The 13,223-nt window shown below is 39.0% G+C and overlaps 1 protein-coding gene across 1 annotated transcript; it reads right to left on the bottom strand.

The window, feature by feature from the left end:
• Positions 1 to 10,919: 10,919 nt before the first annotated feature.
• Positions 10,920 to 12,979, bottom strand: LOC124288021 (mitochondrial protein C2orf69 homolog). The gene is given in 5 exon segments (XM_046724549.1): positions 10,920 to 11,859; positions 11,862 to 11,972; positions 11,975 to 12,022; positions 12,024 to 12,320; positions 12,644 to 12,979. Coding segments are annotated over 5 exon segments (858 nt in total). The 5' UTR covers positions 12,797 to 12,979; the 3' UTR covers positions 10,920 to 11,610.
• Between the last annotated feature and the right edge of the window lie 244 nt (positions 12,980 to 13,223).

The raw sequence follows: 13,223 nt of genomic DNA, 5'->3' as shown, positions 1-13,223 counted from the left end.
CAAGCTCGGATGTAACGGCGGCTTAGCTGATTGGCTACTGTGAGAATGCGGAGCCAGCCAAGGGAGGTAACATAATTATCGGGCCAAGCCGTGGATGCATCCAGGGTATAGCGGAGAGTGATCGTAACGTATACCCTGGAGATTATCGAGGATGGCATTCAGGGGGTTAATGACGAAAAGTGCTGACAAAACCCCTCGGTTTCTGACACCCGACCGCCAAATCATTTCTACTCATTTGAATTTAGATATAGGCCTAATCCCAAAACGCGTGTTTTGGAGTTGTGTTATTTTTTATCATAAGAACAGATTTTGCGTGACAATGCTGACAGAAAGTGTGTCATTATATTCGTCCGCCGTGATGTTGCTGGAATATTGCTAAAAGCGGCGTAAAACCAAACTCAGTCATTATATTCGTACGTTAGAAAATTGTTTTCTAATTAATTGCCATGCATGCACACAACCGCAAAGCGGTGACTAAAGATGGATGGAAAAGGGACCAAGTTTATATTTTGAGATCGTTTTAACTGGTTACTCAGAACTGCATGTAGAAATGTGTTGTGCTTGTTCTGCTTGGAAAAACACACTCTGTCAAGTTAAATCACCTTTTTCACATCTCGTAGGTTTGATTGGGGAATCACACTGGAAATTGGCGAATGCATGTGTGTTATAATATAACCTCGAGCTCGCTTTGAACAATACTTTAGGCGTATGGAGGCAGATACCCGGGGGAGGAATTCCTTAAGGAATGTATGTTTTAGACGGTTTACACTTTGGGAGGGAAACTGGAATTCGAACTAACGATGATGAGTTTCTCGTAAAACTCTCCACCCGACGAAATGGATATATGCACATATCTACACCTTCCCTTTCTAGATGTGTCTCTCCCAACAACAGAAAATGGGCAAGGAACATTTGTTTACCGTAAGCCTACACATACAGACCAGTACCTCCATGACACTCCTGACATCACCCAAGATAAAACAAGCCATCATTGCCACCCTCATCCGACGTGCTAGAGTAATTTGCCATCCTTGGCCCCGTTCCTCAAAGCGATTGTAACACTACAATAGTTGTAAATCACTACAATCCAATTGTAACTTTAACTTACAATCACTCCACCGTTCCTCAAAGCAATTGTAAATTACAATAGTTGTAAGTTACAATCACTTCCTCAAGTTGCTTTTGACCGTCTGTAACTTACTTACGATCGATTGTTGTGTATGAACAAGATGGCGGCGTTTGCTGTAATTCATAAACAGAGGACACAGAAATTTGGCCCTGAGAGGATATTTCGAGACCGTAGTCGTGTTCTTGATGTTTGCAATGACGCTGTAATATTTTCAAGGTACAGAATGACGAGGGCTTCCATTCTTAAACTGGTAAGCATGCTAGAATCTAGGTTGTCCTCGAACACCCAGCGTTTACATGCAATTTCGGTAGAAAACAAGGTTTTGATTACTTTGCGATATCTTGCTAAGGGCGGATTTTTCTGCGAGCTTGGAGATATTCATGGCACCGCAAAGTAAAGTGTATGTAGGGTGATTCACCCAACGATCACAGGAATAATTGACGTATTGAACAATATACATTTTCCTACTGTCGAATTAGCACCTCATACCATGAAGGGCTTGTATTAGATCAGTGGCCTACCAAAAGTGTTAGGATTTGTTGATCGCAAGAGTTACAATCGCGAGACTTACAATCCCCTTATAATAGCTTTGAGGAACAACAAATTGCTATTTACGATAATTGTAAAGTTGATCGTAGCGCTTACAACTGATTGTAGCTACGATCGCTTTGAGGAACGGGGCCCTGATGCCCTCAGTAGTGAACTGAACCATCTGAAGAAAACTTTCACTACACACCTGCCAACCTAGTCTTAAAATCTATCAACAAGACGCTCAAAACTTCCAAACCAAGACCCAAACCTGTCCCATCGCCCATCAGAATCACAACTCCCTACTTAGCCCTGTCTTCTAAGAACAAAGCAAACATAGATGTCACCTTCTCCAACAGCAAGACTACCAAACCCTCCTGCATGCCAATGGCAGAGACACCATCAACTCAAGCCCCTACCCAGAAGATTTGTATATCAAATCCCCTGCAGTTGTGGTGACACATAAATCGACGAAACCCTCAACACCAGACTCGAAATTTCAGACATCTGTTAACAAACTCGACCTGAAATCCGACATTTCCGACCAACAAGAACTATGGCCACGCCATAACGCGTGAAGCCTGGCATTATAGGAGGTTCAAGAAGGCAAAGACATCAGGAGATTCCAATCAGCAATCAACCGCACCCAGGGAACATACCTGCCAAGCGCTTGGAACTTTAATTATCTGTTCTGGCTTCCCTGTCTTTCATTGGCATTACCAATAAGCGCCAATGAACTACTGGCTTCCCTTGTCAAGCGGCCTCCATTGTTATCTTATAACTGTTGTTGTTCCAAACGTACTTATTTGCTTCCTAGTTTTTCATTTCACCTCATGAATATACTCCGAAACGTGGTCTCCCCATAATAAAGAGGTTTACATCCATAACTTTAATGCACTTATTAGCAGTCGTTGGTTTCTCGGATCTTGACTCCAGTTAGAAAATTGGTCAACACTTAGCTTACAGCTTGCGTATTAGATGTGTTCCTCTCGATTTTTACCCCTATATCTTCGTGGTCGGTGATGGAGCTTAAAATGGATGTCCTCCACATATCTAACCAAGTGTAATTCGGTCCAAAACATTTTGGCAGGATTCATATTCGCCATGTCGAGATATTACGTGACGTCAAGAGCATGTTCAATCGAGTTCAGTACAGCTAAGGAATATCTATTCATCGCAAGCAGATAAACTCTAAATCACCAGTTCTTGGCTGCTCGTAAGTTATAGTCTATATCAGTTTATCCTAGATCATGCGTCTAACGGTCTAATTCACTGAAACAAAACTCCACAAACAATTGGTAATCTTTATTACAAAATCTCCATGTCCTAAGACTATTACACACACAAGATCAATTAACTTGATCGAAAAGCGGTCGATTTCCAGAAAAACCGACTGAATTCCCAATGTTCACAGATGGAAGAAGAGTTTCTTGACGCATTTTCAGAACTATCTGCTTCCATGTCCGATTCTGAGTCGGAATCAAACTCAAAGTCCAAGTCAGTTTCACTAATTATTTCAGTAACACGATCTTCCCTCGGCATATCGTCATCTTCGTCAGACGTGTCCATTGCAAACTCTACACCAATGTCAATGTCGCTTTCAGGGGAGGGAATTCTTGATTGTCTTCCGGTGTCCGACTCTCCTTCCATTTCAATGTTGGTAGCTTGTCCGTAGTTGTCGTACCATTCGTCGAAGACGTTTTCCATAAAGCGCACATCGTCCCTGAGTTTGGTCTCGACGTCTACGTACAGTCTGAGAACAGCTAGGTAGATTTCTGCTCTCATACAGATCATGTGAGCTGAAGACGCCATGACTCCTCCTCTTAAAAACACCAAACGATCACAAATCTCACAAGCCCGTCGCCAAATATATTCCGTCTCCTTGGTAACTTTATCCAATTGCTTGCGAGATATTTCGAGATCGTGAATGGCTTCTTCCCTTGCTGACTCCATTCTCAAGGTAAAACAAAGTCGGGTTAGATTGAATATATGTAGGCGTTTCCAAATTTTGTGAAAACAGATTCCCAGACACCTTATATATTATGGCCAAGCCAAGACTGCGTTACTTAACTGGGTGGTGATAAAACTAGCACGTTTTGTGACGTGAACAGTTGTGGAATACGTATTTCAAACTATGCAACAGACAGGTGATCGCAGTCAGTTAGATTAAGCTTGTATGCTGGCTGTAAGAAGATGTCGAGTTTTATGCTTAGCATGGCTTTGCCAATAAACAGGTTTGTTTGTTTAACACAAACTTAGGGAGAACATTGGCTGAGCAGAATCAATCTATTACGCATTACTGTAAACTCGCAGCGTCTGTGGCACTTTGAGAGTAAGTGCCAATCAGACCACTTCACATATTTGATCTGTTTTTTTAATGGTCAAATTGAAGCTACCACGCTGGACAATTATAGTCCTTGCACACTAAAACAACGCACTGGTGTATATCTATATTCCTGTTTTAATTATTTTTAATCCAAATAGACAAGGTTGCATGCCCTGGTTATACTTGCTTGAGCTTAATTACTTTTGTTTTCGTGGATATCACTTGTGTGCTAATCACTTGAGGTGCAAACCCAATGATTTAAACACAGGTACCGTGTTGCGCTTTCGAAAGTAAGATGTTTACTCTTACACACATATTTATTTTGTAAATACAATCAAGATCCATAAACAAGAAAACCATTGTTTATAGATGGAATTGTACAACCGACTCTGCTTTTAGCAGATATGATTTGTGGATGTATAAAGAGTTATGACGCTTTTAAAGTTCTTGAAAGGCCTTTAGAAGTTGGACGAACTTTTCAGAGCTAATTCGTGCTCCTTCATTCGCCCGTGGGAGGAAAAGAATTAGCTCTGAAACGTCGTATAAAGAATAAAAAGTTGTTATCCATAAAAACGTGTCATGTATTCTGACGCTTTTGCTTATATAAATAACGCTCAGGGAAACCACGTTGAAGAGTGTGAATTAATTTTTACATGCTACAGTCAAATATTAATGTGCACTAAATAAAATATTATTGTCACAGCAAGGTCGACATAGTACTGTCCGCGAGCTTACGAAATACAATATCAAAGTTTCTTCCAAAATTCAATTACATTATGATAACTATTAGAATCTGTTGCCTTTGACAATAGAGTTGTGGACAGTTTCATTAATATTCATGTAAATGGAATCAATACATGAAAAGGAAAGCGCCCTATAACATCCTTTTCAGATTGACCGTTAGTCCACATCGTGGTTTCTTTGCATGATGGGGTCAGACAAAGGTGTGTGTTGTTGCCTACACCTTTTTCAGTTTTACTAAACAACTTGCACGGGGAATAATCAGTCGTGCGTAAATAATCAGGTCTGAGCCAGACGATCCAGTTGCTGATGTCATAAGCATCCATCTACGCGATGGGGATACGACGTGCAATAAACGCGTGCAGGACAAATTTCCCAAGAATTGTTTGTGGAAAATTATGTCTTTAATTTACATTTCTCGGGTGATAATGTACATAAGGTTCCAACCCAGGCGCAGTTTGGTTATAAAAGTCAACGGGGTGGCTAAAATTACTGTTATACGTCCTTGGCACATCGAAAACTATAACACCTGACAGTAGTCACATGCTCGGAATACAAAACACTTTTCTTTGGCATTAAAGCTTTAGGTCATATTTTGTTTTTAATTCTATCCATGCTGTGTACGATCGTGGTAGTGTTTTGATGTGTGAGAGGAAGAGAGGGCTAAATTGAGTAGGCTTTATTCCCTGGTTACTAATACACGCTACAAATGACGTAGGCTATATTCCCTGGTTATTAATACACGCTACAAATAGCGTAGGCTATATTCCCTGGTTATTAATACACGCTACAAATTGAGTAGGCTATATTCCTGGTTATTAATACACGCTACAAATAGCCTAGGCTATAGGCTATATACACGCTACTGGCTTATTCCCTGGTTATTAATACACGCTACAAATTGAGTAGGCTATATTCCTGGTTATTAATACACGCTACAAATTGAGTAGGCTATACCCTGGTTATTAATACACGCTACAAATTGAGTAGGCTATATTCCTGGTTATTAATACACGCTACAAATTGAGTAGGCTATATTCCCTGGTTACTAATAATACACGCTATTAATACAACAAATTGAGTAGGCTATATTCCCTGGTTATACACGCTAAAACTATATTCCTGGTTATTAATACACGCTACAAATGGCGTAGGCTATATTCCCTGGGCCTAGATTTTCAAAGCTCTCTTAGCTACAAACATTAACGTAGGCTATATTCCTGGTTATTAATACACGCTACAAATAGCGTAGGCTATATTCCTGGTTATTAATACACGCTACAAATTGAGTAGGCTATATTCCTGGTTATTATTAATACACGCTGTACAAATACACGTTACAAATAGCCTAGGCTATATTCCTGGTTATATATTCGCTGGTTATATAATACACGCTACAAATTGAGTAGGCTATATTCCCTGGTTATTAATACACGCTCCAAATAGCGTAGGCTATATTCCCTAGTTATTAATACACGCTACAAATTGAGTAGGCTATATTCCCTGGCAATGACAACGCTCTGCAAATAGCATAGGCTATATTCCGTGGTTTTAACAAAGCGAACAGTGAACACCATATTCCCAGATAATATAGAGATGCAGGAAATATTGTTTGACATTAGTCCTTGGCAATAACAACACGCTGTGATTAGACGATGTTTCTTGTAAAAACAACATCGTCGAATTACAAACAGTTAACCCAAGTTACAACACAGGAGCTTCTGGGCCATAGGCCATTGATCAGGTAGACAGATGAGACTATACAACCGTGCCTCGTCCATCTTTTTAAGCGTGACAGGGAGTCTTTACACCTATATTGTCGGAGTTGCCAGACTAATCGGACACTAAATTGAAGAAGATATATTAGCAACCTGACTACATTTGATATAAAATAATAATATTCTTGTACCAATATCTTTTTAATCTCTTACCAGAAACTCCCAGTAAGAATTATAACTGAGAGAATGTGATGTGGTAAAAACGTTTTTTGCACTCGGCTTTCCTGTTCAATCATTTGAAAAAGAAACTGAATTATATGTTTGTAATTCACGATTTATTCCCAGCAAGTGAAGAGAATGAACATGCACATTATATATTTTTCAGGACATGTTTTGATCTTTACCTGCGAAACGAAAAAATCTTTTTCTATCTGTACCTCACGGTACGGAATTGGATGGTGGAGATACGAAAGGCCTGTACATCTCAAAGCAAGGACTGAATTCTTCCATCAGCTGTATCTAGTAGCTGTTTACGTACATGCTGATATTAAAGACTCCAGGTATTTCAGTGGATCATGCACAAAAGACAGTGCCAGACGACCTGTATATTTGGCTCAGATTTTTGTTTGCACAGACGGTAGATATATATGAAATAGGAAATTTCGTTTACTTTTACCCGCACTCAGCAATAATCCATATATATGGCGGCAGTCTGTAAATAATCGAGTCTGGACAAGACTATCCAGTGATCAACAGCATGAGCATCGATCTACTCAAATGGGATACGATGACACGTGTCAACCAAGTCAGCGAGCCTGACCACCTCATCCCGTTAGTCACCTCTTACGACAAGCGTAGGTTACTGAAGATCAATTCTAACCAAGACCTTCAGGGATCGTTTGGTCATGGACAAAGAAACATGATTTGAAACCTGGATAGTGAGCAATGGTCTGATATCACCATATCCAGTCATTCAAGAAGCCTCCTACAGAGGTAGAAACATGTCTCCACATTCCCTACAGCAACCAATGAAACGTGGACGGTGAGAACTGGAACAGTGTCCTGGGTCCACCTGCACAAAGTGACCTCAGCGCTATGATCGTAACTCCTATACTCGGATACAGACTTATGACACGCCTAATGCTAAGATCGCTTTGAGCAAGTGGACCCAAGACCAGGCCCCGATTTCTTGAAACAAACTTAAGTTTTTACTCAAATTTCAAACTGAGTTGGACAATTTAAAACAGCTGAATTTTTAACTCAACTGCATTTTTAAATTAAATAAGCCCAAACAACTTGAGTAATCTATCTATCAAAGACAAATTGTCTACCATGTTTGGGTTTGATATCGATTTCAGTTCACTCTGGGAAATGCATTTCCCTGCGTTTTCTCAAATTTGAGTAAAAACTCTAACTTAAGTCAAAACTCAGACTTTAGCTTGTTTCGAGAAATCGGGGCCAGATATTAGTTGCTGCAACAGTTCTCTGACACACATGCACAATCTCCTCAAAATATTCACCATTTATAGTTGTTCCCTGTGAAAAATAGTCCAAGTGTAATACGTCCTTGCTATCCAACAATACAGTGTCCATAACTTCTTGCTTTTAGTAGAGTCAACGTGGTTCAACCCCATCAAACTATTCCACAAAAGGAAAATCTGAATTATATAATCAATTTAAAATTAGCATTTTAATTATGTTTCAAAATCACAGATAACAGAAATAATAATCACAGGTCCAAGTTCCTCGAAATATTCAGCACTGTACAACCTGAACTTAAATACATTAGCAGTGCCTTATAATGCTCCAAGGTGATCAACATCAATCAGCAATGCATGATCAGACAATACCTCAACAAGACTTTGACATAAGGAGAGATTATGATACAAGCACATGTGCCAAGCTGTAACGAAATGAGCATCAGTGTCTTCTATTTCCTGAGTGAGAGTGATGGTGAAACTTGAATTCTCACCAAGCTTCGTAAAATCAATCTGACACTGTAATAATTTCTTTATCCTTCATTATTTCTTCACAATGTTGAGAAATTGCACCCTTTAGAAACAGCACCAATCATGACCTTCTTAAAAAGACAACTGTCAAATGATGTACATAATATTCATATTTGACCTTGCATGCATCACAGTAAGCTGAGAAAGATGTCAAAGCAGCCTTTACAACATGAACAATACACTGGTGTATATAAAGTGATACAACAAACTGTGAACTTGCTAATCCCATGGAAAATAAAAAGTATATATTTGCTCATTAGGGACCGTTCATAATTTATGGCTAGTGTGTGTGTGTGTGTGTGTTGAGGATTTTAAGGGGGGTCACCCATTTTGTTCTAGGGTAGTAAGGGTTAAGCAATTTTGTACACATGCACTTGGGGGTGGGGGGTCAGCAATTTTGTACATAGAAATATTTAAAAATTATGCTTAAAAATATGGAAAGGGAGGGGGTCATTGATTTTGTACATGATATGTAGGGGAGGGGTCACATACTTTGTACATAAATTTAGGGGGGGAGGGGGAGGGAGAGGTGAGTCACATAAAAATCTCCATAGAAATCATCATCACTCCCCAGCCATAATTATGAACGGTCCCTTATGTCTATATTTTGCATGGTATTATGAATACCATGATTATCTCAGTTCTGTCTGATAACTAATCTCAAAACAAGTCCTTCACTAAACTAAAGGGCAAGTCCTGCAGATGTGTCACCGGGATTTACCAATAACCAAATGATCATGACTAACAGTGACTTAGTGTTTTCCCAAGGCATTGTTAGCAGGGCAAAGTGCCCTGCCCTTTTCATTTGGCACCCTGCCCTTTTATTTGACGGCCTCCCCTTCACTTTAATACAAAATTATGTCGCCCTGGTCTTTCTGGAACCTGGGGAGAGCACTAAGTGTGATGGATAAACATTCCACAACCTGTATTCCATTACTGTCTGACAATTCACCCTTGTTTATCAAGAAACTAATAAGCATGTAAACAGTAAGTACCGTACACAACAATGTTGATATCAGACTTGACCTAATGTTAGCATGTTTTGAGGACATTGGTAAACAATAGTGATATCAAAAAATGACTGAATAAAAACAAAATGCTGAAAGTTAATAAAACAGAAGCTTATTCTAATGTACTTCATTAACTGTGTTTACAGATTCACCAACTGTAAACTAACAAAAATGTGCACTGAAATAGATCATATGTGAAAAATCTGTCATTTTGCTGAGTACCGGTTAAGCAAGGTAAGCTGTATCTACACCTTTTTATTGCTCATGATTTACATTTTTTTGCAGGAATCACTTTATCACATAACTGATAGTGTCATCGATAGAGATCAGTCCAATTAACTTGGTATCACAATTTGATAACTACTTGTATGCAAATGAGGTCATCTTGTTGGAACTTTTTTCAATAAAATTCTATATATCATGATACATACATGTCAAGCCAAGTTTTACCAAAGTCTTTGTCTAACTCTCTGCAAACATTAAACAGCGTTCTAAATACCTGCCTGCCCAACCGCCCGGGACGGGTTATTTTCAACAGGGACTGCCAGATTCTCAAATCCACCTGCCCGACGGTCGGGTTAAAATTTAGACATGTATATACATATATTCATCATATTTCAGGATTATAAATCATTATTAATTCACTCGTAAAAATAGAGTAAAGAAATTAGTATTTTTGTGGGCAGGTAAGTTTTGGTCAGGGCTGGCAAGTTTTACATCTATAGTCCGTTTTTACTTCATTTGAGACCGATGAATTCCTCACTAACACAAAATCTAATAAATGCAACAAGATCAAACTTTGCACAGTCACATGAAATCGACGGACCAACTCTGATGATTTGTCTCATAATTTTGTAAACCCAAATAGAATAGAAAAGTTGTTTAACAAACGATCATTATTTTGTTGTCACTTTTCACTATTTCTTACGAGGGGGGACCACTTGCTGGTACAACAGCCAGGTGTGCGAGTTGTACATGTGAAATTGAAATTTCACTGCACACGCTTGTTGATTACCTGGCTGTTTTACCAGAGGTCCTGTCGATTTCATGTGACTGTGCAACATTTAGTTTTGTTACAATTATTACGGTTTGTGTTAGTGAGCAATTCATCGGTCTCAAATGAAATCAAATGACTGTAACCAACCCTGTGGTCTGGCTGAAATTTTGGGGAGTGTCATACCCTGCGTTAAACTAGCTTTCCTGGCGTGTGAACACGTATGTCAACAATCATGGCCACCAGTCACCATATATCATTTACTTCAGTAAATGAAAATATGTCTTAAACTGATATTATCATAAGAATGACATCAAATGATAACAGGATTATTACCCTTGTGTGTTTCCCTATTTCAAAATGATATATTGAGAATAAAATATATTAATATTCCTTATATCTGAGATTTCATAATCTAAAAACACAGTCATGTAATAATCTCTACTGTATCAAAATGCTTCTATAATGTTAATATATTTAACTACTGATCCTGTTTTCAAATTCCATATACCATGTCATCCAAAACAAAAAAAACTGCATTTGTAGAAACTCCACACACAATACTCCCTTTGAGTCAATTTTTTGTCAATTTGTTATTGAGTTTCTCCATTGGGTCTGCCTTTTATGGAAACTCTACACACAACAGTCTTCTCTCCTTGGTGTACTGCTTAATATGGGCGGAGAGCCTAAAGTGATGCAGGTTGACCACTTTGGTGAAATACACAAGCATGGATATGGTGCTGACAAACCTAGAAACATTATTCAAAGAAACAGGGTTTACATAAACATTTACAGGATCCTGGTGTGTCCAAGGGACACAAATCTGCACAGTAGCATCTTGGACATCTCCGCCACTCATGTCCCCAAGCCTACTTAGGCTCCAATGTTCAACAGTGGCTATCATTGATACATTTTTTCACTTATAGCCATCGGTCTAAATTACAAGTCTAGTAAAATTAATTTTGGGGTATAAAGCACGGTAAGCTAAGTTCTAATAGTCTACATATGCCATTACTAATTTCTACAGTAAATACCTCCACACAACCGGGTTCAGACTAGCGGACAAAACTGCTTGTTGTACTGACTGATGATGTAATTAAAGTCATAACATTTCCAATATGCTGTATCACAAACTGCCTCTGAATATGCTGATTATCAAAATTCTTTGAGCACCCCAAAATGGTTTTCTATTGATGCAGGTAAATCTTCGAAGTGAAGAGTTTCTGTTATGTCAGCACCAAATTTCTTCAACTTGCTCACAAACTTTTTTTCTTCTTTCCCTACCCATGCCCTCATCTGGTCTCGAACCTGGTAATGCCAGTCACATGGACATGTATCTTAGATCTTCAGTTCGCTCAGATTCTGCAGACTCTCTGTGTCAGAAATCCATGTATTACCATGGCCCCACTATGGCCTCCATCCAACCAATAGAATTCTTCGATCTGATTAATGAAATCCTTTATTTTGGGGTATCCTTCAGCCGATGACAGGCTATAGAGCATCTGATTGAGAACTACACGCAGCCTTTGCTGAATCCTATTAGTGTCAATGGCACCTGTGTATCACTGCGTGTCCTTCCCAGATGAATCGGACTGTTTCACTAGTTCTTTACTCACTACATTACAATACAAAGGTTTCAAATGGATCCAAGCCTGTGGGGAATGACTATGGGATGGACTGCCAAAGGCATTTGTTTCTACAAAGTTGGAATAGACGCTGAATGTGTTGAGATGCATACTGCAAGGTTTAATGACAAAAACTGCACTGTCTTGAAACCTTTTCAGGAGAATTTGTGCTGTGCTTTCCAAGTTCCATTGAAGATATCTCTTGTTATCCCGATGGCTTGACATTCTCTCAGGATAGTCCTAAAATATAATAAAAACAGATGGACCTCATAATTTCATCACATGATCAGTGCTTTACATCATCATAAACATACTGAATAAAACGTTTTACATCTCTTTATAAAATTCTAATTTATTCATAGTTATTACTTTGAAAATGGAAACTACTTCAACTCAAATTTCATTTTTGCACCTGATTTACACAATTTGCACACATAAAAGCATACAGGTTTATGGATTACAACTTCTTGTTTATTGCATAGAGCGATGTTTTTGGTGTAGATTCTTACACCGTTTTCAAGCTAAAAGTGAAAACATTTTCAAGCTAAAAGTGACATCCATACCTGAACATCGCCTCCGAAGAAGATGACATGTTTCTTTGCTGTAGACATGTCGCCACAAACAATCACGTCGTTAAAATGGCCCGGCAACCCTGGCACCTGTTCGTGTCGCCGGCATGATGCCTGACAGCTCTCTGGAGACTGTAACCCGTCCATGGCACTGCTTGCAGCAGCGCGTTTGTTCACCGTGCACACACACGAAATTCGTCCTGAAACCAAGACGCTTATCACGAGGCGTTATGCATGTCTCATGGCACGATATCTCCTCTAACTAGGCCAGATTTCATAGCTGTTGTTTTCATTGTATGTAAACATAGTGACATTCAACGGTCACCGTTTGCTCCGGAAGTAATGCGAAGGTAAAGGACGTTAATATCTCAGATACTACTTTACTAACAACTAATTGCAAGGAATCCTCCTGAAAAGCGGTTAATATGTGAACTCGTCCCTATACGATATCAACCGAAAACAATTACGAATACGGTTACGGTTACATATTTTGACCCCATACATTTGATGAAATAGTCAAATGATAGAACTTTGTGCTGTTTTCGCTTCGTACAATTCTTTGTCAATGGATTAT

Source organism: Haliotis rubra, unplaced genomic scaffold (genome assembly GCF_003918875.1).
Source record: "Haliotis rubra isolate DU_JTF1 unplaced genomic scaffold, ASM391887v1 Scf41, whole genome shotgun sequence".
Taxonomy (NCBI): domain Eukaryota; kingdom Metazoa; phylum Mollusca; class Gastropoda; order Lepetellida; family Haliotidae; genus Haliotis; species Haliotis rubra.
The sequence above is the reverse complement of the archived record's forward strand: the minus strand, read 5'-3'. Positions and strand labels throughout refer to the sequence as shown.